Here is a 27,195-nt window from a genome sequence, read left to right as displayed (position 1 = left end):
AGACCAAACGTACCATAACACTGTTATACAGCTCTTTGTCATTTAGGCTCTTATCCTTCAGACATCCTGATTGGCTGAGGTAGTGGTAGGATTCAGCAGGATCCTCCAGGTAGTACAGACCTAGAAGTATTAGTACATATTATTGTATCATGTGTACTTAAGTCTCAGAATGATAACTCATACATGGTTTTGCATCGCTGTTACAATCAGAATCAGAATCAGAATCGCCTTTATTGTCATTATAATTTGCATTACAATGAAATTTGGTTTGCTGCTGTGTTAGAACTGTGTAGGGAAAGCTAATACCAAATTATCAAATATACCATTTATTTAAAAAGTTATTGGACAAAGAAAAGATTTAGATTTATTCCCTGTTATCTGCATGCTGTTGTTTTGTGCGAAGAATTTGTTCTAATTAAATAAAAACTAAGTTTCATAGATTAGTTTTTATCCAGTCAAGTTTCACTTTAAAATATCTACTTTCTTGCATCAATAGAGTTATTCTGACTTTAAACATCCTAGATGGCAAAATACAGAACATTGTTCAAAAACTAGGGAGTGCATATAATGCATTTTTTATTATAAAACAAACAAACAAATATCTGTAGATGTGTGCAGAGTTTTTACTTTTATTCTCTTTACTAGCTCCTGCCAGCAGAGCGTAGAAGATGTGGTAGTTCCTCTCTCCGGGGTTCTGTCGTACCACTCGGTTCTAGAGAAAAATCAGCGCAACAAATCCAATTTTAAGGTCTTTTTGAGAGCCTAACGCAAACCTGACAAATAACTTCAAACATGACACAGGAGTCCCGGGGCGTAGTTACCTTCTCCAGTAAATCTGAAAGGATGAGAGTCAAGGAAACAACAAAAACTCTGAGTTGAAGTTCCTAAGTGCTGAACATTTGATGTGCGCGTATATATATGTGCTCGAAACAGAAACAAGGATACAATCAATGACGCAGCCTCCTTGGATGTTTCCACACTCAGAGAAGTGAAGCTGGATGAACTTCCCAAAACGACTGGAGTTGTTGTTGTAAACAGTTTTAGCGTTCCCAAACGCTTCCATGATCGGACTGCAAGGAAAACATGAACTTCAGGTGAATGAATGGAGATCCTGACTAACCCTTTTTACTTGTCTACTGTCATAATGCCATAAGATTGGATGAATCTTGTAAAAATCAATGTATCATATCAAACATCAGTGTCCATGTGTACCTGCTCTGCACAATGGCCTGCTCCACCCGCGTGCTCTTCTCTGATGGAGGAGTCCCCACCGAGTTCTGGCTCATCACCGACAGAAACTGCAGCAGCAGCTTGGTGCTCTCCGTCTTCCCTGCCCCCGATTCACCACTGGAGCACACACACACAGATGCACGATTCAATTACAAACACGCTGACCTTCTGTGACATTCTGATATCTCCGACTGGTCTGGTTCTGCTGAGCTCTGATTGCTTCTGAGGTATTTCATTAGCTCCCAGTCTCTCTTAATAAGGATAAATAAAGGTTGACTGTAATTGAAAGTGTGATTAAATGTTGGACACCACAGTCGGGTCAGAACAGTCCGCTGCATTGGTGAAGGAACCATGTTTATTGATAATCAAAATTAGGAGAGAACATTGGGGAGTCTTTTTGACAGATTTATATGGCTTAAACTTAGATTTTATTTTTTTTATGTAGGTTCTCCATGTGACATGGCAGCAGTAATTGTCTGCCTCGCTCCTTATTGGCTACATGACATTAGATCAGATGTCCATGAAGTGACAGAGACCTGGAATGAGCATGGGGTACTCATCTGCTGCTCCAATGTTTTACAGTATTTCTCTGACAGCAATACACAAAACGGTCCTGTACATAACAGGTACTGACTTGGTACTTACCAGATACTTAACAGGTTTGTACCAAGTGAATACCAGGTAACTGCCCAACAAGAACCAGGTAAGTACCTGTAAGTACCCCATCAGTAGCAGGCATGTACCAGGCAAGTGAAGGTATGTACCTTATATGTACCCAGTCAGTACCCGACAAGTAACTGGTAAGTACCCTTTAAATACCAGGTAATTGCCTGGTACATACCAGTTAGTGCTCCATAAATACTAGGTACGTACCAGATTACCATCAGATATATACCCTGTAAGTATTATATATGTATTTGGTAATTACCCCGTAAGTAGCAGCTATATACCAGGATGTTTATGTGCTCAGCCTCATTACAGAACCCATCAGCTGTTACTATGGCTGCTAATCCGTTTTTTGTATTATATATGTATTTGGTAAGTACCCCGTAAGTAGCAGCTATATACCCGGTAAGTACAGGTACGTTTCAGTAAGTTCCTGGTACGTACCAGCTAGGTGCCAGGCTGCATTATGTGGTGCTATGACCTCACCTGATGAGGACACACTGGCTGTCGTGGCGTTTCCAGATGCATCGGTAACATTCATTGGCCACAGCGAAAATGTGCGGCGGCAGCTCCCCCAGATGGTGCTTGGAGTACAGATCCACCCTCTCTAGGTCATACAGACCTGGGATCTGCTTGTACGGGTTAACAGCTGCCAGGATGCTGCCGATGTTGGTCTAAAAAAAAGTGTAACAGGTACATTTATCACATTTTAAATCAGCCTTGTGTTGGGACAACATATTATCATCTAGATTAGATCACACTCAGGGAGAGTGTATATATTTTCCCAGTTTTTTTTCCAAATGTCAGCTTACAATATGAGGGATAAAAAAATAATAACAGCTTCTGGTCTTTACAGTAATTAATTGATCCCTTCATTAACTTTACAGCTGCAGACAGAGACTTCCCATCAGGATGGAGTGATGTTGACAAAAAGCTAATGCAGCAAATCATTCCACTTCATTCAAACACAGAAACAAATTACTGAAGTAATTCATATTTCCTCTTCTGTTATGGTTATGGAAATTAGATCTACTGTAAGTGCAGGAGTGATGCTGCTTAATCGTTTTAGTTGTCAAAGACCAGTTTACACTGCAAAATAAATGCATTCATTGATGGTAAAAGGGAATATGAGCACGAGCCACTCTATTATTTAGTCATTGTAAATCTAAATGCATGGGTAAGACTCTGAAATTATAATAATATGTGATGTTTAATAGGATCCCAGTGTGTAGTAATAAGTACACTGTAACCAAGAGGCATCTCCATCAAAGTGCTTGTTTTACTGCCACTGAGAGGCTCAGATTGTTATTTAAAAGGTAAGAATCTTGCAGAAAAATAAAATATGACTCAAATACTGTATATCTGAAGACTTTCCTCTGGGATTACACAGACGGTGAGTTGCTGCAGGACAATCTCATCCACGTAGGAGTGGAGTAGCATAAAGTTGAAGGACAGAAGGTGAATTGTAAAGTTATCTGAAAGATTATAGTCATTGACTTGTTTTAGTGCATCATGATAAACATATAAATACTTCCTGTGGATGACTTGGATCTGTTAAGGTTGAGGCTTGTCTTTCTGTCTAAACTGCATCTTGTTTGCTGAAAAAATATTATTATTATTTTTATTTCTTTCCAGAATGACCACAATGGAAGTCATTTTTAACCTGGAATCAGTACACAGAATAATAAATCATGCTTGTGACAAAATAATTACTTTATCTTTGAAAAGGACATGTTTTCTTGGTGAAGCTGTATCTGGTTTTGGGTCATTTAAATAAAAAATAAAAAAACTAGCACATGGAAATATTGCAAGAAGATAAAAAGGGGCTTATCAAGTTGCAAACAACTAAACAGAAAGACAATGATCACTTTCTTTATGATAATACTAATTTTTGTTTTGTTTGGTTGTTTGAGTACTTTTTATGACCAGATAACAGACACTAGGAATTCGTAACAAAAAGAGGTGTTGCTGTTTCAGAGAGAAAAAAAAATGTATTTTTTCTACTTTTAACAATTAAATTGGCTTCTTTTAACATTAGGAATTTCAAGTTAGGTCTATCCAAATAGGTATATGGCACTAAAACTTAACTTTTTACTTTAGTTGCCTTCATTTTAATCCATCTATTGGTGATTTGAACATCAGTAGACAGAGCTCAGTCATGGTTATTTTGAGTTTAACTTTTAAGATCCATGTGTTATCATTTTCTTTTTCAAAATTATTTAGATGCGCCTGATGTTTCTTCCTCCATCAGATTAGAGTTTCTTTCCCTATTTTACTCTGATATTTTGGCTACGATTTGCTGAGTGGCCTTCTAATCAACAAAACTGCCGCTCTAATGTTACCTTTTCTCTTCTAATATCAGTTTAATGACACAATGACACACACACATGCACTCACATAGATGCCGTCCTTCTGGTAGCGCTGGTGGAGGTTGTGCATGATGGCAGCCTCGTGGAGCTCAGCCAGCGCCGACATGTCCTCCACCCCATCGATGCTGGACTGGTGCATGGCACACACCCGCTCCCGGTTGACCTCGGCCTGCTGCAGGTACAGCACCTGTGCACAACGAGTCGTTAAAACTCTCACCTATCGGCACTTTAAGATGTTCCCAGAAGTTTATTAAACTAGGTTGTTTTGTTTGCTTTTCATACGTGACCCTCTTTACCTGAGCCTGAAACTGAAAAAAAAACTAAAGAAAATTTGTTGTTTTTTCTCACTAGTCAACCCTGGCACCAGATCATTGAAGAGTTTAGTTGTTACACTTCCAGATTGTTTGGTTTTTTTTAAGCTGCCAGCTCTGCAAGGTTGTTCCATATTTAGCCCTGACAGGCTACCTGTGATGCAACGTAGCAAAAATCAACACGATGAGAATGCAGAGCACCACGGCTCCTATTCTTTCCCCCCCTAACTTCAGACTCCGTCTCATCTATGTCATTCATCGCCATGGCAACTGCAGAGTGGAGGGGACAGGACGAATGGGGAGGGAGGAAAAAGACGGAGACAAAGCCAGACTGAGGCCAGAAGCTGGAAAGTGTAACGGGTCTGATGTGGCAGGAGCTGACAGGTGAAAGCAGCTCGGTGTGTATTCAGGTCATGCTGCTACAGTCCACCCCCCACCCACCCACACACACACACACCCTGACACACACGCACAGAGTGGATATTTGCTGTTCAAACCATCCCAGAGAACAGAAAATACAAACCATGCCATTTACAGTACTGGTTTGTAAATAAGTCTGTCTCGCAGCCCCATCCTGAGAGTGCTTGCAAGTCACAGAAACAGATGTGATGGAAGTCAGAGGGGTACGCTGGAGGCGCTCACACTGTTCTAAAATTAATCTGTTTCACTCCAACAGCAGAGCTGTTGCGTGCGGACAACTCTCTCAGGGCAAAGACAGTCAGTGCCGTATCATCTTTTTGCCAGCTGTCTGCCAGGAGAACGTTATTTACGCCCAACGCACCTCAGTTTTCTTGCTGTTCTATGTCTCCTAAATGTCAAAGTGTAGACATCTTGGGTCCACTCTGATGAACGCAGAGGATAGCGTATCCCAAAAAATCACCAACCTCCTTCACCAACTCAGCCGTGATTAAATGATTTGATTATCACCGGTCTTCCTTTAGGGAGGCTATAACTCATGGAGCTTTATAAAAGCAGCATCTCACTATGACACTGTCCTTTGACATTTTCTATAATCGGAGAACTCAAACATGTGAGCATTAGTTAATATCTGGTGTCAGTATTGTTAAAATGTTGGTACTGATATTTCATAAGCCTTCTCTGCTGTTATAGTGATGTGATAACAGAAAATAATTGGCAGAAATCAAAATTTAAAATGAATCTGGATTTCTTAGAGCTTTTGTTCTGAGTACTGTTGCATTAACAACAGGTTTAATAGAAAAAACAGAATGAAAAACTGGATATTTATCCCCAGCTTTGTAGTTTCACTCAGCTCACTGCTTGATTTTAAGGCCTAAACTTTCACTTTTTGATTTACTGTTCATCATCTGCACAGCAGAGTCAAACCAGACAATTTCTCTGAATAAAATGTTTGTGTTTTACCTTCTAACAGAGCCTTTGTTAAGTGCTATCTCATGCTAAAAACACAACTATAAATAAGTTAAACATTGCCACATCTATCTTGTTTTAAACCATAATTTATCAGTAATGAAGGTTTGTTTGGCTGCATTTTACCTCAAGCAATGACCTTGATCCCTAATCCTGAACAAACAGGAATAAAAGCAAAACTACAACCAAAAAAATTAACTCATGACTAACTTGCAGTAAGTCTCCCTGATATTGAAGGTCCTGGGACTTATTTAACACAATCCTGCATGTTGCAGTGAATAATTTACTGAAATATAAAGAGAATGTGTACATTCTAAACGTACGATGTTGGGAACGTTTATTTTTATTAAAATCAATGATAGTTAAAGAGTTTCTCCACCTCCTTTCTTTTCATTCTTCCATCATTAGCTCAGCTTTAAATCTGCTGTTTATTTCCTTACGTCTTTCTTTACATCACCCCTCTTTTATCCCACCCCTCCATTTCTTTCCCTCCTACATTTCCTACATTTCTGTCTCCTCCAATTCATGGCTGAATGTATGATTCTTGTGACGCTCTTTCTTTCTTCTAAGCCTCTCTGATCTCTCCGTGTAGCTAACGTTCGAGGATCGCTCACGCAGAGACGTCCTTAAAGCCGAATAGACCCGGTCGGTAATCGAAGCCTCACCGAGAGCCATTTCAGTCGGAGAGCCAGGCAGGCAGCCCAGTCTGTGGTAATTTATGGTGGTGCAGATTTAAAAGGCTTCGCACACATAATAAATCAGAGCAGCTGAATGGAGATAAAAGGACATGCAGATGGGAAAAAGGGAAAGTTGTCGGTCAGATTTCACAGATTTACATCATTCACTCATTATTTTTTCTTAATAACTGGTTCCTGTTGCAATTTAGTTTCTGACTGAGGCTGAGTAGTTCTTAAGGTTTCTGGAGTTTTTTCATTTTTTTTCAGCAATTTTTTTCTTTTTTAATGAGTTCTTAATACAGTCTTTTAGTGTAGTTTCTTCTGTTTATGTTTTACATATTTAACATACTTCCTAGGACTATGATCAAATGTGTGCACATATAGTCACATGAATGCAGATGCATTCAGCTATTCCCTGACTGCTTTTATCTTATCTGAAGTACTTTTAATAAATATCTGACTATTTGTTTTTGCTGTTTGAGATTCATCTGTGAGTTCATAGAAATCTATTTTATATTAAAAAGGACTTGATCTTGAAAAATCAGCTACAGTTGTTAATCTGAATATACCGTCTTTCACAAACTAAATAATACTGCAGCTACACATATTTTATTCTAATTGACTAAGTTCGTAAGAGATGTATTATTACACCCCAATTTAAACAGGTAGTTTTGAAAAAAAAAAAAAAAAAAACACTTTAAATAAAGATTTTATGTGAATTTTTAAAATTCAAAGTGTGTGGTAAAGATAACTCTCAGGTACTACCACACCAAATTTTAGCCCGATATTTGTAAAAATGACTGAGTTTTACCCATATTTGTATTGGCTAAGGTGGATCAGCTGTGGTAGCCATTTTAAATTAGGTAGGCACCAAACGTGAATCAGTTGTAGATGGACATCCAATGATTACTTTCTGAAAGTTTAATTTAAATCTGTTCAGACAGATGAGCACAAGAAATCCTAGTGTTCACCTTTCATGGCAGAGAGCAATAAAAAGCATCTCTAACAGAGGTAGGTTGTTCTGACTTCCAGCCCCCTGATATGATGAGATGAATTCTGATCCAAAACTTCACATAAAGCTCATTCTCAGGTTATATGAGACAGAAACAGACACTTTTCAGTGGCTGCATGTTAGGCCACGCTGTGGGAATACCTCAGCTGACATGCCTCCCGCCGGTGACAAGCAGCAACTCATGTGGCAAATTTATTTTTTCATACATCTGTTGGCCACAAAAAAATGGAGCCCTTTACAGGCAGTAGAGCTGCATCAGGTTTCCAGGTTGAAGCAGGATTAGCCTCAGACGTAGCTGAAGAAAACAAGAGTTTCAATATTCCACTCAGGTTGGACAGTTTTCAGAGCGGAACATGCACGGGACTTTTTACACTTGCAAAAAAATGAGAGGAGATGGCATTTTCTGAGAAAAATGCAGTGTGGACACTGGGTGCTGAATAACTGCAACTGAGCTGTTGAGGCTAAAAGAAGCAAAACACCAGCTAAAAGTTAAAAAATGATGGCTAAAATCTTTAAAAAAAAAAAGAGCAAAACACCAGGTAAAAGTAGCAAAATGCTAGCAAAAAGTAGTTTTTAAAGCAAGGGTTTTTGGAAGAATTAAACATCTCTACGTATTTCTATTTGGAAAGGTTCTTGTTAATAAAGATAAATATTTTGAAAAGCCTAAAAGTTAGAGAAACTAAAAGTCATAACTGAAATGTCCTGAACGAGCTCAGCATTTTGACTTTTGGCTTGTTTAAATAGCATAAAGTTGAATCAATACTTAAACAGTTACAGTAAAATGTAAGGCCACGGACGCTTCCACCACAGAACCAGGGTGGTACATGTGACATTTGCGGTTTGCTCCTTTAAACCATCTTGATCCAAGAGAAAACGGGTCAAAACATTCTTACTATTTCTTACTAAAGGTAAGAAATATCTCGGTCGTCATTCTGGATTTTGAAATTGCTTTTGAAGCTGAATCTTTTTTTTTCAAAGATCCAGGCTTTTCTCCCCCCTTGTACTGTCTTTTTCTGCTCCACTTTTGGACACACGTACACACACGTTCAGTACATGCACTCTGCCTGTGAAGCTTTCTGATGTCTGAAGCTGCTTTGCATGATTCAGGAGCAGAGCCCGGGGGGGGGGGGACGAGCTTCTTCATTTGACTTCACACATTAGCTGCAGCGAGAGCCTGAGAGAGATAAAAACGGAAAGCTGTGGGCACAGTGACCTATATTCTGTTCACCACAGCAGGATACAGTATCACGCAGTACTGTAGGCACCTGCAGCGCTCCTCGCTGACCTTGGCTCGGATCTGTCAGGCCTCCACGTGTCTCATTAGGACTTCAGGAACTCAGAAGTTTTTTAATTTAATCTCATCCCTTGCATCAAATTATACAGGAGCAGCTGCAGCAGCCGGCGGTGTCGCTAATTCTCATCTAAAAAGTGAAACTGCAGTGTTTGATTAGATGAACTGGCCTTCTTTTTTTGTGTTTTTCTGGCTATCAGGTTTAATTAATCGGGCTGGAGTACAGTGATTAACAACAAGCACTAAGAGACAATGTTTTGAAAGGTTTGTGTAGCAGAATTTTGATGAGAGTCAAGTTTATATCATCATTTGATGCTCAGTGACTGTACAGAATCATTGGAGGGTAAAAAAAATGAAGAATATGGGTCAGGAGACCACATAAATGCATTAATTTGTTCCTGTGCAAACAAATAAATTGGAGCGAGGAGATTTCAGGGAGTGTTTCGTGCTCAGGGTGGAAGTTTGGTGCGAGAACACAAAGAAACAAGCTTTGTGCTCGTGTGAGCGCTCACTGCAGCTTTTACGCAGGCTGCTGAAATCCAGGTCAGCTGAAACACAGCTCATGACAAATGTAACGCCTGTGTGTGTGTGTAATGCACAAATGAAGGTTTCCCTGCAATGAAACAACAAAAGCAGCGATAAAATGGGTTTTAAACACATGTGAGGAAGAGTCTGGTGATCTGTAACCATAGCAACCAAATCAAGTGGGCTTCCATGTAGGAAAGAAACGTGTATGATCATTAAAAACACCTTGGTCTGTGTTTAGGGCTCTGTTACGTTTCTTTGACGATTCTGTTTCTTCGCAGGGTCTTTAAACCTTCTTCCACCCAAATCTAAACCAATCATATCCTCCGTTCTGTAAGAATAACCACATAAAAGAGAAAATGTTGTGTGTCCCCCCCTAAACCTTCAAGTACGATGGTGAGATTTATGCACTGACAGACAAAATGATGAAACGACTTCAGGGAAGAGCTGCAGCAAACTCTTCTGCATGAAAACACATGAGGAGAAATGAGATGTGACTTTTTTAAAGAGTGCAGCTTGTTAAGTGGAATAACTCATTCTGCTGTTAAAAAAAAACTAAATTTGTTTGGGTGAAGCAACCCCAGTCTAAGCAGGGTAACTTTGCACTGAAGCAGACTAATAAAGACTGAAGACGTTTTGGTAAAAAAAAAAAAACACAGATAAAGTACCAGCGTACTGATCGTCATCTTGATTAATAAGTCAAAGAGGACACAATTCTGATAATTTGAAATATTTAATGTAACGTCAATGTCAGCTTTATTTATATAGCACATTTAGAAACAACAAAGTTGGCCAAAGTGCTTCCCAGGGAGGTTAAAGACCATCGATAATATATATACCGCAGCATAAGGTGTTTCTGGAAGTGGTTTCTCCCTAAATGTAATTACAGCATAATTCCACTTGGGCTGTAAATTCAGACAGTTCAAACTTTGTGCAGAACTGAACGGGTAACTTTCAACGTTCGATTGTTGTGGATCCAAGAGTGCAGAGCAGCAGGTAGGTATAATCCAAAGTATCTTTATTAAATGAAAAAACAAGTGCCAAATATCAGGACTGACTAGGCACATCACATATGACAAAACCCCAAGAGTTACCTATGAGGAGCTGCCGTTGAGCAGGAGTTTAAGAGCTGTGGGGGTGATCAGTAAATGGTAACAGCTGGGATAATTAGAAATTAACAGCAGGTGTATGACAAACAGAAGCTGAGAGAAAACTGTGGCCATGGAGAAAAACTAGGCTGAACAAAGAACAGAAACAAATGGCAAAGAATATTTAATAAACTAAAAAGACCGTATTTTCTGTGAATCCTTTTGTGAATCCTTTCACCCCTTAATGGGTAGACCGGAGAACTGGGTTGGTGTCACTACTCTGCTGAACCAGAGGGCCAAAACAAAGCTAAACAAAGTCTTCTTTTATTGGCAACGTTACTTTTGAGGACTCTCAGTGAGAGTCCTCGATGTTTCCAGGATTCCAGTGGTCACTGGAGCTAAACGTGGATTTATGGTCGTGCAGCAGGAAGGGGGATAAACCCTGGTCCTGTGTTGGTCAGATCCTGTTGTAACGGGGTATGACCCCCCGCCTCCGTCCTGCTGATTCTCTATCAAATATTCACCATCTCCTGCAGAGACAACATTTAAACACCCACCGCTGGCAGAGAGCGAGGCTATGAGGATGCAGGCAGAGCTGGGTGGGGGGTTGGGTCGGCAGCTCATAATCCACAGCAAACAGAATCGCTGCTATAAAACCTCTATTTTGGGAAACACGGTGCATCACTGAATTACTTGCATCAAAAGCGGAGGCTTTTATGAATTATTTGCTCTTGATGTCCTTTTTTGGGGAATAACATGAGGACTGGAAACTCCTAAATTATGAAGTTGTAAAGAACTAAGACCGTTATTGGCTTATTTTTTTTAACGCAACCAACCAAAACACATGGCCACATGTGTGCCAAAAACAACAGTGATCTAAATACTTCAAATCTAAACAGCAGCATGTACATGTCTTTGCACTAATACGGATTAAACACACACAAATCCATTGATCAGAATAATGTTACACATTCTTTTAGATGATTTCGGAGGTAAATCACTGTTACTGAATACACTCACATCTATCATCCAGAAGCAAGACTGCACATTTTTCCTCCTGTTAGGCTTTATATATATTCCAGCTCTCCTCTGAAGGCTTAATGTGAGTCAGAGTTGGATTTGTGAATATGTATGAGGACATATTTGAGGAGGAAGACAACGAGGCAGGACTGTGGAGCATCGTGAGTTTCTATCGATCATCACAGGAAAGGATGAACCTGCACAGCAGCTTCACTGTCACGTTGACCTTTAGGCAGGAGGCACGGCGAGAGCTCACACTGTGCACTTCATTTATGTTCAGATCTACTGATTGTAAGAAATCCTTTGAAGGTAAGATGGAAATATATAAGAAACAGACACACTTTGAGGATGCGGCAGGCTGTTCAGTACCTCCGCTAAGGAGGTTATGTTTTCAGTAGCGTCTGTATGTCTTTGCACAAAATTACTCAAAAACATACAAATGGATTTTCATGAAATTTTCAGGAAACATCAAACATGGCACAAGGAACAAGTGATTACATTTTGGTGCTGATCCGGTCAAATTTCAAGGTCAAAGGTCAGGGTCACAGGTCAGCTCATGCTCTAACTCTGCAGCTGTATAACAGGAATGTCAAACTCCACAGCTGGAGACCTCATAAGCCAAGGGTGATCACTGTTGATTTCAAGGTTCATGGGGTCAAAGGTTTAATCACACTATGGCCTTGTGGCCAGGTTTGGGTTCTCAATTTCACTTATGTTTCAGAGCCTCTTTATCCAAATCTAGTGTGACCTCTGTACGATTGTTTTAGAGTCAGCTGTGACCGTTTGGGGTCATGCCTTTACTGGCTTCACATCTGAGTAAAAGACGAACAGGGAAAGACAGGCATGAGTTTCGGGCTGCGTTTATCTCCATTTCTTACCTCTCCATAGTCCGTCGTGACCACGAGGGTCCCATCTCCACAGGAGTTGACCGTGGCAGGAAGCAGCTGCTCCTTCTCTCTGACCCAAACACGGGTCCCCTGGATTGAACACACAAATACTGACGTTAGGCAACAAAGTCAGCACAAAACAGACTAATGTAAAGTCTTTAATCCTCTGTTGGACAAAAAAAATTATAGATCCCAGGAAAAGATGGAGCAGAAAAAAAAATAAGAGTCAGTGAAGCCACTGAAGTTGTGTAAAGAAATGGGCCACAGGTAGAATAGAGCGCTGCGCCTTGAGTAACACATGACATCCAAACTTTAAGTCCTGTATTATTTATGAACAGAATAAATACATACACTGAGTTACAAATGTCGTAAAACTTGGGAAGTACTTTATTTAAACATAAACCATCATTAAACATTTGTTCTGCACAAAGTCACTAAATCATGTGGAGTGTTTAATATAAGTAAACATAGTATAAGTATCTAAAGTATGTGCTATATTTAATGTTAAACAAAGAAAGAGAAATGAAGTGAAAAAAAGAAGTGAGTGTGAAAGAGAAACAAACATAAATAACATATTATTGTATTTGTCTATTTGCAGCTAAGTATAGGTATTTCTGAAGAGTTTGCATATAAAGTTAGGTTTGGGTCTCTGTCAGTCATTGAGAATAACAGGAAAAGAGCACGTGAAGGGCTTTACACAGCCAGTTTAAATCTAAAACTCATTTGTACAAAAAAATGTCCCTCCATTTTAGTTTTTGCCTGCGTGTTTCTGTATTAGTTTAGAAGATTATCATAACTGGTGCAGGCATTCTGAATAATGCATGACTGTTCCTGTGAACTTTCTCAAAAAGAAGTTTAAGTTTAAAAACTACAGCAGGTGACCAGATCTGCACTTCTGAAAGGAGGCAGCGGAAAAACAAAGGTGGAAACGGAAATGTTTTTGGAACAGGTGGTCCCTCACTCCCTGACAAACTTCATCTTTTGCATTTTCTGTTTCTAATTTCAAACACAAAATGTCTCTAACTCGGTCAGTTTCACAGATATTGAGCTAAAACTGGAGATGGTAGTAGCTTCAAGTCATTCACAACACATACTCTGAGCACCAAACCCCTAACACTGGATGTTTAGCATTTTATTTAGCCCTGAAACACATTTATTCATAAAGAAATAAAAACAAAACGCTTTAAATAGCTGATGTTCACTCTTAACTCGAGTCTCAGATCAATGTTAAAATGCAGCAGGGTGGGGAGACAGTCATAAATGACCCACCAGCATTACAACCTACACCCAACCACACCCTCATCTTCACCTTTTCCTTTCAGAGCCCTCCATCCTTCCTTCCTTCCCCTCTTCTATCATCCACCCAGACAGACAGGAATGGTCATGAATATCAACAAACTCTCATCATTTCTTTGTGCACTCAGATCTACAGCTAAACCTACACGTCCAACAGATGACAGTAAATCTCAGGCCTCATCCATCAAGTTTTCTTCAAGCTCCATTAAATCTCAACCAGCCTCAGTTGTTGCTTTAGCCTCACATGCGACCCCTGACCTCCAAACAACAGGAGCAGAAAGCGTGTTAAAAACATCCTGACAGGGTGCTACGTAACAAAGATCTTTGTGGAAATTAAAATGGTTAATTGGAGAAATACATAAAGTAGCTTAAGCAAGCAATTTGAGTTAAATTAACAGATATTAAGATAACAACTGGTAACAGGAAATGTAGATGATTTATCAGATTTAAAAGAATGAAAGTTGACAACTTTTAGACAATAATGACCAGCTGCACAGAGCTATAATCCAGGTAAGAGAGTATGTGTTTGGGATGACTCTCAGCTACTACAGTACCACATTTTAGCTCAGTATCTGCACAATTGACTGATGTACAGTCATTTTTGTGCTTTCTAAGGTTGGTTAGCTGTGGTAACCATATTCAGTTTGACTGATTACTTTGAGGGTTTCATCAAAATCTGTCCAGTAGTTTGTGAAATATTGTGCTAACAGACACATACACAATCACAACAATATCGCCTGCCCTTTGCCTTTTGATGGTGGGCAAAAAAATACCAACAGATTATACCAAGAATAAAAATGGTGAACTATTATTAACACCCGGCCCATCTAATAATCTTTCATTACTGAGCACACAAAAGAGGGCGTTCGCCCCGGAAGCTTGAACAGCTGTGTGCGATAAAAGCCTTGTTTTTGCTCGAATAATTACATGGATGCTCGTGCCATTTGATCGAGGCGCTGCCCCGGAGACAGTCTCTGAAGGAGGAACACTTTTTTTTTTTCTTTTTTAAGAGGCTCTCATGTCACACCCCAACAAACACCGATGAGTCCTCAGCAAACCATGAACCCAGCGTTTCCAGGCACCTCGGTAACGTCAGAGTGTGACTTGCTGTAAGATCTACAAATCTGTGGCAACTGGAAAGGGAAAATAAAAGCTAAAACAAGACAAACAGAGTTAAACAGAAAGGAGATACTGTGGAGAACAGGGATGGTGGAGGTGATTTAGGCTAAAGGTAGAGGAAGCAGATATAGAGTGAATGAAAGAAGATAAATGAATAAATGATGAGAGGAGCTGCTGACCAAGCAGACAGCAGCTAATGGAGGACGTTTAATTACCATCTTAGATATGGAAGGACACTAAAATATCCCCAGAGACTAAGGGTCAAAGATGCAAACGGACACAACTTTCTTCAGATTTTACACTTTCTTTTTTACAGAGTTACAGCACCATAAACTACTAATTAAACCAACTTTCTCTCTGAATTTAGATCCTTTTAGTCAGAAAAAGAAGTCCCAGCGCAGCTCTGAGGAAAGCAACAGAAACTAGAAAAACTGATGTGAATGCTGGGTGTAGAATGTGAACAAATTTGCTGAAGAAGCTGGAAATGAGTTGTTAAAGAAGCAGAACAATAGCTAAAGGTACTTAAATGCTAACTTAACGATAAAGAAGTAAAACACTAGCTAAAAGGAGCAAACCACTAACTAAAAAGCAAAATGTTAGCTAAAGGGTACAAGTTGCAAAACCCAAGCTAAAAGGTAAAAGTAGCAAAAACAAAATCTGTAAAAAAAAAATGTTAAAAAGCATAAAAGTTGCAAAACCCAAAAGTCAGAACCAGAATGTCCCGAATGAGCTGAACTTTTTGAAGTGGTTAAAATAGCACAAAGCATGCAGAAGAAGCTAAATGCCAAAAATGGTACTGAAGAAAAGACAAACAACAAAGAGAACCAGGATTACTATAGTGTGAACGCTAAATCAGCACCGACACCATTAACAGAAGGACGCCTCCATAAACACCGGGATCTTCCAAACAGACAACAGTTTGTGAGGCGGGCCGGACGATCAGCAGCTCTGCAGTGAAGTACAGGACTGCTTTCTCAGCATTTCTCCTCCCTCTGTAACCCTCAGACTTCCTGCACATTTATGAACCCTGTCATACGCCAAAAACGCTGCAATGAAAACCTGCATTAGAAGCTGCAATGAAAAGTGGAACATGATGAACAAAAGAAAAAGAGAAGATGATTGTGAGAGTAAAGAAACTAGTTTCATCCCTGGGGAATTTAAAGACCTAACACTCCTTGAATAAAGATAAGGTCCTGTTCTTGACCCCTTTGTAGAGAGAAAGCCTGATATAATGTAAATCCCTCTACAGTGAATGTGGGAATATTCTGCTTATTTCAGACATAACTGCATTAAAGCTCCCTGACCTTTTTCTGTCAGTGCGGCCCATTCTGTGTCACAGACCTAAACTGTGTCAGCCATATTCCATTAAAGGTGATAATGCAATCAGGACGGAGAGGATTTAAGCAGATTATGGCAGCTGGAAGGAAGGCAGCATCTGTTTGTGTGTGTGTGTGGGCAGTGGTCACCTGGCTGTATATAAGACACATCTGTCACACAAAGAGATTATAGTGCAATTTAACGTGGCAGGTTTTCAAAAAGCATCTGGGAGCAAAGGGGCGATGCTCAAAGTCACATGTGAATGTTGCAAAAGTATACAGTACATCCCCTAATTTGGAAAAACTTGTGATGTGTAAAATGTAAAGAAAAACATAATGCAATGATTCTGCAAATCTTATAAACCCATATTTTATTCACAATGGAGCATAGTAAACATAATAAAAGTTTAAACTAAAATACTGCACCATTCTTTGGAAAAAAAATAATTTAATTTTAAATTTTGTGGCAGCAACACATCTCAAAAAAGTAGTTCCAGGTTCATGTTTTCTACTGTGAAGCATCCCCTCTACCTGGGACTTATATGATGGATTTCTTGCTGAATTGGAGCATATGTTGTTCTAAAATCTGTATATACTCTTCTGCATTGGTGACATTAATGCACCCCCAAACCATCAGAGAGGCAGGCTTTTGAACTGTTTGCTGATAACTGGATGGTTCCTCTCCTCTTTAGTATGGAGAACATGATATTCATGGTTTCCAATAAGAATGTCAATTCCTCTGACCACAGATCAGTTCTCCTCTGTCCCTCAGTCCATCTTAAATGAGCTTTGGTCCAGAGAAGACAGCAGAGTTTCTGGATGGTGTTCACATCTGGCTTCTTCTTTGCGTGATAGAGCTTTAAGCAACATTAGTGGATGGTACAGTGAACTGTGTTTACAGGAAGTGTTCCTGAGTCCATGCAGTGATGTCCAGAACAGAATCAGACCTGTTTTTAATGCAGTGGCCCCTGAGGGCCTGAAGATCACAGACATCCAGTACTGACTTTCAGTCCTTTGAGCTACATATTCTTTAAATCTTTATATGATATTATGATCTGTAGATGATGGGATATTCAATGTCTTTCCAATTCTTCTTTGAGGAACATTATTCTGAAATTGTTCCAGCCTTTTTCAGACTGGTGAACCTCTGCCCATCTTTACTTCTGAGAGATTCAGCCTCTATAAGATGCTCTTTTTATAGCCAGTCCTCTTACTGACCTGTTGCTAATTGACCTAATTAGTTACAAAATGCTCCTCCAGCTGTTTCTTATTAATACCACTTACTTTTACAGCCTTTTGATGTCCCTGACCCAATTTTTTTAAAGATTCAAAATTACTTTTTTTTTTTTAAATAATAAAATTTCTTAGTTTTTAACTATTTGATATGTTTACTATGTTCCATTCTGAATAAAATATAGATTTATTACAATTGCAAATTGTTGCATTCCATTTTTTTTTATTATTATTTTGAGCAATCCATCTTTTTGGAAACTGGGTAGTAATTTAACTCAAAGCATTTAATAATTTTTGATAGCAATATTGTGCAATAAAACATTAACGAAAGGGGTAAGACGACACCCTCCTTCTCAAGGGCTATTTCTGATTGCCATAGTTGCAAGCAGTCCCTTTTTCCTAAACCTGCCTCCTCTGCTTTTGCATCATGCATTGATTTTGCTGCACCACACTTTATTTAGATTTACAGCACTGGGAAGTGCAAAGAAGCAGCAGCAATCCAGCATATTGCGCTTTCAAAGTTGCCAAAGTGTTTTGGCATTCTGCGAAACAGTCAAGAACTTTTACATTTTAAAGGAAGAGAGAAAGGTGCACCTCGCGCTGAGGTACAGATCTAGTGGAAACATGTCAAAGGGCACAACTTCTTTACAATGCATTATGCTGTAGTGGTGCATAAAGTGAGGAAATGACTTGTCAGCACCACAGAAACGTCAATAAGCAGGCTTCATTAAGGTGGACACACACACACAGAGTTCCTGGTTCAGAAGGTTGAATAAAGATTGGTACAAAAGGAGAGAGAGTTGGAGCAAATATAGAAACTTCGACCAGAGATCTGGGGTTTGTGTCCTTTATGTGGCGAATATTTTAAGACAAATGGAAGTCTTACCAGATTTTACATTTTTAAAAGACATTGAAATTAAAATATCAAAGTATTTATGCAGTGAATATTTGAGTTTTTTGCCTTTGAATTCGACTGCTCTTCCTTTGTCAGTATAAAAAAAAACATGGTTTTTTTGCAATGCTGTTATTTTTTTCAGTGTCCTCACCTTTCATTTGTCTATTTCAGCATCTCAGATTTGCTGTCTAGCAAGCTTCAGAGCTGAACACATGGCTAAGCAATCGATCATCACATATTCAGAAAAAAAAGAAAAGAAACAGAATTTTTTGACACACACACACACAAAAAAAAAAATCTTTTGACGTAGAAAAATACGTTGGATATGGTTTGTAAAAGTTGGTGGAGCTGAACTCAAAGTCTAAAAATCAAACATTTTTGGTGTTTTCATTTTAAAATCTGGTGATTGTCGATACCTAAATGAAAAATCAATGATATCAGCAGCAGATATGAGCAGCTTATAGAGGTTTTTGTCAGTGGAACTGTACATAGTTGTGTATGTTGTGTGTCTTTATGCATGTAAGGCTTAAGAACTCCGCTAATTATCAGTCTCTCTCTCATCTTTGTCAAAATACAGTCACATAGCCCCCACTATCACCATGGCAACAAGACTCTACAGCGACAGTATGGAAACGGGGCACCGTGGAAACAGCTATTCTCCTCCAGGCAGTGGATGCTGGGAGTTGGAGTTCAAAAATAAAAGCCTTTTTTTTACATTAGTGCTACTTAAATTTATAGTTTTATCAATAAATCTGTTAGAGATTCAGCATGAAAATATGTCCATATGTGGTGACATTAATCACTGAACTACAAGCATTTATTGAGCTCAATAAGCACCTACAAACAAAACACAGAATTTTAGGAATTCAAAGATTTCCTCAAGGATGGCTGCTTAAAATATGAACAATTTCATAACTTCTTATTTATACTTCATCTCTATAGATTTTGTCATTCTGCTGAACAAACTCAGACGTCGTCCTGCTGATTTTGAGAGCATTGCTGTACATTTTACACCACTCAGCATCTATGACCTGCAGCTTTTGAGCTCTGCGTCTGTATTATGGGCCAGAAAAAGGACTGAATTATGAGGAGCCAACAGAGGATTATATCCTCGACAAAGCCAACAACTGACTTCATCCAGATGTGGTTCAATGATAAGCTGATGCTGGAAAAGGAGACGACTTCTGTCTTCAGATGAGCAAAACCGTAGATTTGTTGTTTTTAAACTCAACGGCTTGAATGTTATTTATCTGAGGAAGAGCTCTAGTCTTTCAGTGAAACAAGAAAGAGAAGAAAATAAAGAGAGGAAACAGGGAGCAGAGAGATGCCGAAAGGGGGGAGGGAGACCAACAGAGCAGCGCTAAGATTGGTTGGTTGATTGGTTGGTTTGTTGGTTGGGGGGGGAGACGCAGGAGCACGGAAAACGTGGCTGCGAGGAGAGTCGGCGCATCAGAGGGAAGGGAGCGGAGAGGAGAGGGAGAACTGATGCAGCTCCTGAGCAGAACAAATGTGTGAGCTCAAATATAGGTCACACACCTCCAGTGACTGCTCCCTTCCTTCCACTGAACCAGATTCCTGCAGCATTCAATGCACAGCATGCACGAACACTAACTCTGCTAAACTCCCCTCCTGTTTCCTACAGTTAGAAGACATCGAATGCTCTGCACAATTAAAAGATCGAGTATTCATTTTGATATTTGCAGGGGCATTTTCACAGCTTGTTAGTAAAGATTCATACAGTAGGAAGCTGTTCCCTTTAAATCTGTTTGTCTCTGGTAACAATACGAATGTGATACATCCTCCTGAGACTAAATATTGTCAAAGTTACTCAGGTACACATAAACCCACAGAGAGTTTCAGGCTAACATAATGTCAACACCGTCTGTTTGGTGCAAGTTATGCCACAAAGCTGCCATCTGCACATAAACACAGGAAGATGGATTCCAGAGCAGCTAAGAATAAGTAAATAATCAATTTGTAGGAAATGCATGTCTCTGTTTTGAAAGATTTTTGTTGCTCCTAAAAACTGCAAGTGTAAATAACGTTCTGATAAATAATGCTTGTGTCAGCATAATGAGATATTTCCTGCTGAACAGCAAGGAACGCTTCCTAAAACATATCGTTTTTCACCTTTTTTTTGCAAAGCCTTTGCTGTCAGATTAACATATAGATAAGATTTTTTTTTTTAAGTTTTAAAGTGCAACCCAGTTTGAATTTAGTAAGAACTTTGCAAAGAACGTGAATCGGTTTCCTCACAGCTGGTTGGATCCAATCCCAGGTGATGATGTTGATCAGGATTTCATTTACGTATCTACTTTTAACGTAAAATAACCTTAAAGCTCACAACCATCAGCTAATCTCAGTCGTTCATATGTGCACCCTAAGAAATAAATTGTTAGATTTACCATAGTTAAATAAGTCATGTCGGGTTTCACTAAACCTGGTTTCATTAAACGTAAAAAGTAATTAAAATAAGTGCATTTCCTACAAATGCAGCGTGAATGTAGAATGACTACGGTGAAATTTGCCAGAATAGCTGAAAATGAGTTGTCAAATCTAAAAGAAGCAAAGCAAACCCTGGCTGAAGACTAAAATGAGCAAAATTCTAGCTGAAAGCCAAAAGAAGCAAAAGACTTGCTAAAAGCTAAACATAGCCAAATGCTCGCTAAATAGGGACAGTCTTTAATCGGTGAAAGGAATAGTACATTTTAGGCAGAATGGTTCATTTGGATTTATTTAGAAGTTTTTAGCTGTTTTAATATCTGATATTATTCCTTTAATACAGCGAACCTGCTTATTTTGACGGTTAAAAATGAATTTAAAAGACCTCAAATTAGGTCCAAGCTGAATTTTTTTCCTATCTTTTCTGTTGTTTTTTTTTTATCCGCTATGCCTACAGGATGATTTATTTTTTTCCTTTTTTGCAGCACTTTCTGTCACTATATCAACCATCCCACTTTGAATATGCAGGGATTATACAATAATCTAACGCCACCTGACATTTCACGCTCTGCTGGCCAGACAACCATTAAGTTTTCTGCCTGGGTTGGGAATAGTAGGGTCAGATGTTCTGGGTTCACGGCGCGGAGCGACAAAAAGAAAGGAATGCAGCGATATCAGAGGAGGGATCAAACCAAGAGGGCCGCCGCCTCCCAGGAGGGCTGATTACGCCGTGTCCTGCTGGATGAAGTCAAGCTTTTTGAGTATCCGATATGCAGTTTATGCACGACTGCAGGCCTGAACACCATAACTCAATAAGTCACTCCATTTTCAGATCTCGCAGAGGCTTTCAGTGCGCGCTGCTCGGGGGCTGCAGGGTGTTCTGTAAATCAATGCAGGGATCAATGTATAACAGACAGACTGATGGGAAATAAAGCTGAATGGTTGTTGCCTTCCGCTGCTTTTTTTATGATGATTCAAAGCCACAGGATGGTCAGTCCAGAATTAGCAATAAAGACTATCTGTGACCTCCATGGACTCGGTACACACACATATAAACCAGCCACTCACACACTCTGAAAAAAAGGCATGACATCACTGCCAATACGAGAGACTTTTAAACCCATATCAGATTAACTTAAGATGGGGAGGGAGGCGGGGGGTCTGTAGCTTGGAGAGGACAGATACTGGCATCAATGTCAGTGAACAAAACGGTTTTGTGTGAGTCAGAATCACATGCAACACAAAAGACATATGTCTTTCTTTGAAGGAATGCATATCACCCGCCACCTTTTTTAGCTGAGAAGGACGGCCATTTTGGTCAAACCTCGTAAATGGCGCCATGCATGATCTCATGCAAATCACAAAATGTCACACTCAGAGTGCGTGCTGTTAGCGACTCTCAGCTACTACCTCATCAAATTTTAGCTCAGAATTTGTAAAAGTGACTGAACTGTAGACACTTTTGTGTTTTCTAATCTCAGCTAGCTGGGGTAGCCATCTTGAACAGGATTGACTCTGAAAGGCAATCAGTCGTGTATGCACATCCAGTGATTACTTTCTGCAAGTGTTGTTGAAATCCGTCCTGCAGCTCATGAGATATTTTGCTAACAGACAAACGGGGCCGACTCCAACAGTTAATGGTTGAAGTTTTAGGCTAAGAGCTTGTGCAATGAGGAGCTCTTGCAGTGTGTATTGTGAACAAACTCAGCTACAACCGCACCCACTTTTAGTACAATATTTGTAACATTGACTGAATTATAACCCGCTTTGCTTTTTCTAAGATCAGTTGTCTGTGGCGGCCATCTTGGATTAAGATGACTCAAAAGGTTAATCAGTTGTAGATGTACATCCAATGGGTATTTCCTGAAAGTTTACTTAAAATCTGTTCAATCATTCATGTGATATTTTGCTAACAGACAAGCGTTGACTCCAAATACTTCATGGCAAACTTAAACGAAGAACTTATGCGATCTCTTAGAGCTCAGAATATGTGTTGCAAATCATTCTCACTTACTACCACACCAATTTTTAGGTAAACATCTGTAGAATAAACAGAGCTGTAGCCATTTTTGGAGTTTTTAGGGTCAGCTGGCTGTGGCAGCCATCTTGAATCAGGTTAACTCCAAAATTTAATTAGCTATAGATATCCATCCTATGATTCCTTCCTTCAAGCTTCATTAAAATTCGTCCAGTATAGTTCATGAGATCTTTCCCTAACAGTCAGACACACAGAGAGAAAAACAGTATCACCCGCTTTCGCCCTTTTCTTTCTGTCGGCGGGTGATAATGTAAATACTAATCTGAAGGACAGGAGTAGGAGGAGGTTTGTACCTCATGAAGGAGGGGGTGGACCATGAAGGTTTGAGCTGAGAAAGCTGAGGAAATGGGGCTGGTTTTGTCATGCTAACAGGCCTTGGGTCAGTATTCTCCAGCAGGTGGTGGCAGCTGAATGAATACCTGACCTGTTATTCCTCAGGGTGTTATTTCAGCTCCCCCCCACACACACACCCACCCCCTGTTCTGTAGCTAAACTCCCATCTGTAGGAATATTCCTGCAGAGATGGAGCAGGAGGAGGAGGAGGAGAGTCACCCTCCTCCATCCTTCATCCTCCATCCTCCTGGAAAGGTCCCACCATCCCGTTTACAGCGCAATAAAACATAACAGAAAGCCTCTCTCTGTGCACAGCAGCACACTTTTTCTTTTCTTCTTCTTCTTTTTTTATGCTGCAGGCCAAAGATGCCTACACTCCCTGCACAGATTGGCTTTAATCCGAAAGCCTTATGGGTGCAAAAAGCCCGTCTCAGCTCTCCTCTGACCAATTTTTTTTCTGCTCTGGAAGGCTGCAGCCAGCCGGGCCCTGATGGTGCGCTGCAGTGCCACTTGAATAAAACAGGCTGATGCATAGACCTGAAAGGGGGTCTATGATCGGGGTCTATTTCTTGGTGGTTCTAGCCGCTGGCCCCTATGGTTCCAGTCCGCTGTGATGAATCCGCACCTGCCCGAACCAGCTGATCCCAAAATAAGCATAATGAAAAATACGCAAGCGCATGAGCGCAGGGCTTCGTTTTTGTTTTGTTTTGTTTTTAATCACGCCCTGAGCTGATCGTCCATGTCCCCGTGGGTGACACTCACCTCTGCAAAGAACGACTCCATCCCCGTCTGCCTACTCCTCCCAGACGACGCGCGCCCGGCCCGGCTGCGCGCAGACGCCGGCGCCGCTCTCCGGTGCGCAAATCTCAGCGAGAAGGACGTGCACGTGCGGGTCCAGATGGAGGGCGAGGGTGTTCCTGTTTCCCATTCAATAGGCGTCTATTTCATCCCTTTAACAAAAAAACAGACGAATAACAATCGGACTACAACCGCACGAGAAAGGAAGAAATCCAAGGAGGATGGCGAAGGAAAAATGTCCACGCCGGGGATCCGTCCGGAGGAGCGTTAATTGAAGTGGACCTGTTTTCTGGAGCTACCTCATTTGGACGACCCAGTAGCTTATCTCTGTGTGTGTGTTGGTGTGTGTGTGTGTGTAAGGATGAGAGTCCAGGAAAAAGGATGAGCTCGATGCTTCCCACCTCACACACCGACGGGGCGGTGCAGAAACAGCCTCCTCTAATACAAAACACGCACACGCACAGGATGAAGCTGACACATAACCCAAAACTACGAACAGAAGCTGTATTTAACAGTGATTCAGTCCCGGTGCTCCCAAATCCTGTTGTAGTTAATAAGCACGAGGTCAGGACGGCGAGAACCAGCTGCTGTCCAGATGTTGATCCTGACAGAAACCAGCAGCAGAACCACCATCAGGTTTCCTTACAGGTTCTCATTGCAATGTCATAAAGAACCAGTCAAAAACAAATTAAATCAATGGGTAATGTGTCCTTAAACTAAAAGGTTCTGAACACAGTTTGTGAAAATTTGCTTTGTTAACATTGAATGCGTACCTGCATTTCAGAATATTATACCAAGAAATCAGGAACGTGAACGCTTTTAAACATGTAGCTCAGGGCAACCTTTTATATATTGGATTTCATAGTTAAATCACTGCTAGTGCGATCCAAAATAAAAGGCAAATTGAAAATCCAGGAAGCATCTGGTCTAAAAGTCTTTAAATAATTAGCACCATTATTGATTCGTTTTAACTGCAATAAATCCAAAAGATTGTTAGCAACAATTTGGTAACAATTATTTAACAAACGCTCTTTTAATAATTGGGGCGTATCTGGAAATGTCATCATAGTTCCCTCTGATGTTTCAGCTCTTGATTTTGCGTCACTGAGCACAAACAAAATTGTCAAAGAATAAGAAAATTGATGCTCTTTTTATTTCTTTTTGAATAAATGCAATAAAATCAATGATGCTGAAGTTACCAAAAACAGCTGTCAGAGGTAATGCAGCTCTAAAACTCCAAACAGAATATATAAATGTTTGCATGTAGTATATATTTATGTTTATGTGTGAGATAGTAAAAGCAAGCACACAGGAGCAGTGATAGAAATCACAAAAAATAACCCATCTTTACCCCAACAGAACGATTTTTGGGGTTACACAGTCAGTCCATGTGTTTTGAAGTCTGTCTTATTGTATCCTGATTTTAATTTACATACTACATGCTAGCTTTTTTTATTTTTTGGAGGTATGTTTGTGTGAGGACCAGGCTGCAGGGGCCGTAGATGCATCCATCAAGCAGTCCATCTGTCTGAGGCCTCTCTGGAGCCCTGGAGGTAAAACAGAGGAGGAAGAGGATCAGCTTTTATTACTTCACTCTATGTGCACTCCATATTCATCGGGGGGAGCCACTAAAAAAAAACTGGATCTGACAACAAACCCTGCACTTTGTTTGAGGCGTTCATGTCAGATTTCTAAAGGACCACGCGCACAAACTTAAACAAATCAGACTTTAATCCTTGCGACCATTTTGTTAAAAATGTCCGTGCTGGAAACAAGTGTGCCACACAGACAGCACAAGTCAGGTTTATTGAAAAGAAAATTATAAAATAATAAAAAGAATAAACATCTAAGGATGCTGCTGCAGGACTTTCCTAAAAAGCTATTCTTTATGAACAGAAACACTTTGCTTTCAGTACTCTGTACAGTAAGATAAAAATAAAATGTGTACAGATTACAGCTGTGGGAAAAGTTGTTATCACCTTTAATTGAAACTTTGCCCCTCTAAACCACAAACTACTTATTCAAATTAATGCAGATTTCTAATACAAAACAACAAAAACAAAGGCAGCCAGAGATTAAACCTCAAGGAAGGACTTTGTGTTGGGATGAGGCGTTCAGGAGCTAAAAGTAATCCAACAGAGGTTTGATTAGGTGACCCGAAGCAGTGCTTGCTAATAAAAATGAACTCTTAACTTATCCGTTCTTCACTTTGACGTGTTCTGCTTAAAGTTTAGCGAAGTTCTACCCTCAGAAACACTGGTATCATTTTTTTTTTTAACGAGGAAAAAGGTGATTTCTTTCCAGCCTCGTCAGAATTGTGAGCTACATGCAGTATTCATGACGCATAGGGGCCAGGGCTGTTGTGCATCGTTGTGGCAAAAAGCCAGAAGCAGAACAGACACATTTACCAGGATGCACAGAAACAAAAGAAATGCACAGAAATGAAAAAGGCCCTGCTGTGAACAAGTCTGAACCTCGAAACTCTGTTTGAGGTTGAGCGGCCCTGCAGCAGTAAAGTGTGATTTATTCAAAAGCAGAACTGTGCATCTGATCACAGCTTCTTCTCTCTCCTTGATGTCTCCTTCACCGATCATTGTTACACTGAGTGTGTGTGTGTGTGTGTGTATCATCAGTCAGTCCTGTGATACAGAAGCCGAAGCTTCCCCATTCGTGGTTTCTGAGCTTAAACCTGTGCACATATTTATAGAAACTAACCCGACCATAATACAGTTAACTTTAAGCATTCAGCACGTGTTTCTGAACACCGTGTGTGTGAGTGTGTCATATGTTGCGTGTGCTAAAAGGCATCACTCACAAAGCCACAGGCAATCAGTTTTACGACCGCAGCGGCCGTAAATCTCCAAATTTATTACCCTCTTTTCCTTCCAGTGACTCCTCCTCTGTGAACCTCCTCGTCTTTCACTCCAGACTCATCTGTTAATGAAAAGAAGACACAGTTCGTTAAGGGAGATGCGGAGAAGCTCAGTGTGAAACGTCTGGGAGCATCGTCAGCCATTTATTGTGATAATTAACTGGCAAAACTGAAGAAAAAGAATGCAGTCATGGGGGAAAAGACAGACCCTCTTTCTGCTTTAGGGTTTTACATATAGACACAGACATCAGCAATGATCTTAGAGAAGCAACTGTTGCTGCTAACAAAAAATTAAAGGTAATTTCCAAACAATCTGCAGCGCATCAGACTACAGAAAGAAAGATTATTCACGACTGGGAGACATTTAAGACAGCTGCCGCTCTTCTCAGGA

The 27,195-nt window shown here is 40.1% G+C and overlaps 1 protein-coding gene across 1 annotated transcript in view; it reads right to left on the bottom strand.

Annotated features, from left to right (window-relative positions):
* Window positions 1-24,287, bottom strand: part of myo10l1 (myosin X, like 1) — a 39,559-nt gene extending 15,272 nt beyond the window's left edge. Inside the window, exons 1-9 of the mRNA XM_025005653.2 lie at window positions 23,897-24,287; window positions 12,454-12,552; window positions 4,294-4,452; window positions 2,383-2,570; window positions 1,213-1,347; window positions 946-1,070; window positions 822-835; window positions 628-712; window positions 14-120 (exon numbers count right to left, since the gene is read on the bottom strand). Coding sequence (XP_024861421.1) covers window positions 14-120; window positions 628-712; window positions 822-835; window positions 946-1,070; window positions 1,213-1,347; window positions 2,383-2,570; window positions 4,294-4,452; window positions 12,454-12,552; window positions 23,897-23,917 — 933 coding nt within the window. The 5' untranslated portion in view covers window positions 23,918-24,287. The remainder of the gene's footprint in view (window positions 1-13; window positions 121-627; window positions 713-821; window positions 836-945; window positions 1,071-1,212; window positions 1,348-2,382; window positions 2,571-4,293; window positions 4,453-12,453; window positions 12,553-23,896) is intronic.
* Window positions 24,288-27,195: the final 2,908 nt, after the last annotated feature.

The sequence above is a fragment of the Kryptolebias marmoratus genome, linkage group LG10, assembly GCF_001649575.2.
Source record: "Kryptolebias marmoratus isolate JLee-2015 linkage group LG10, ASM164957v2, whole genome shotgun sequence".
Lineage (NCBI taxonomy): Eukaryota > Metazoa > Chordata > Actinopteri > Cyprinodontiformes > Rivulidae > Kryptolebias > Kryptolebias marmoratus.
This window is presented reverse-complemented; position numbering and strand designations above follow the sequence as displayed.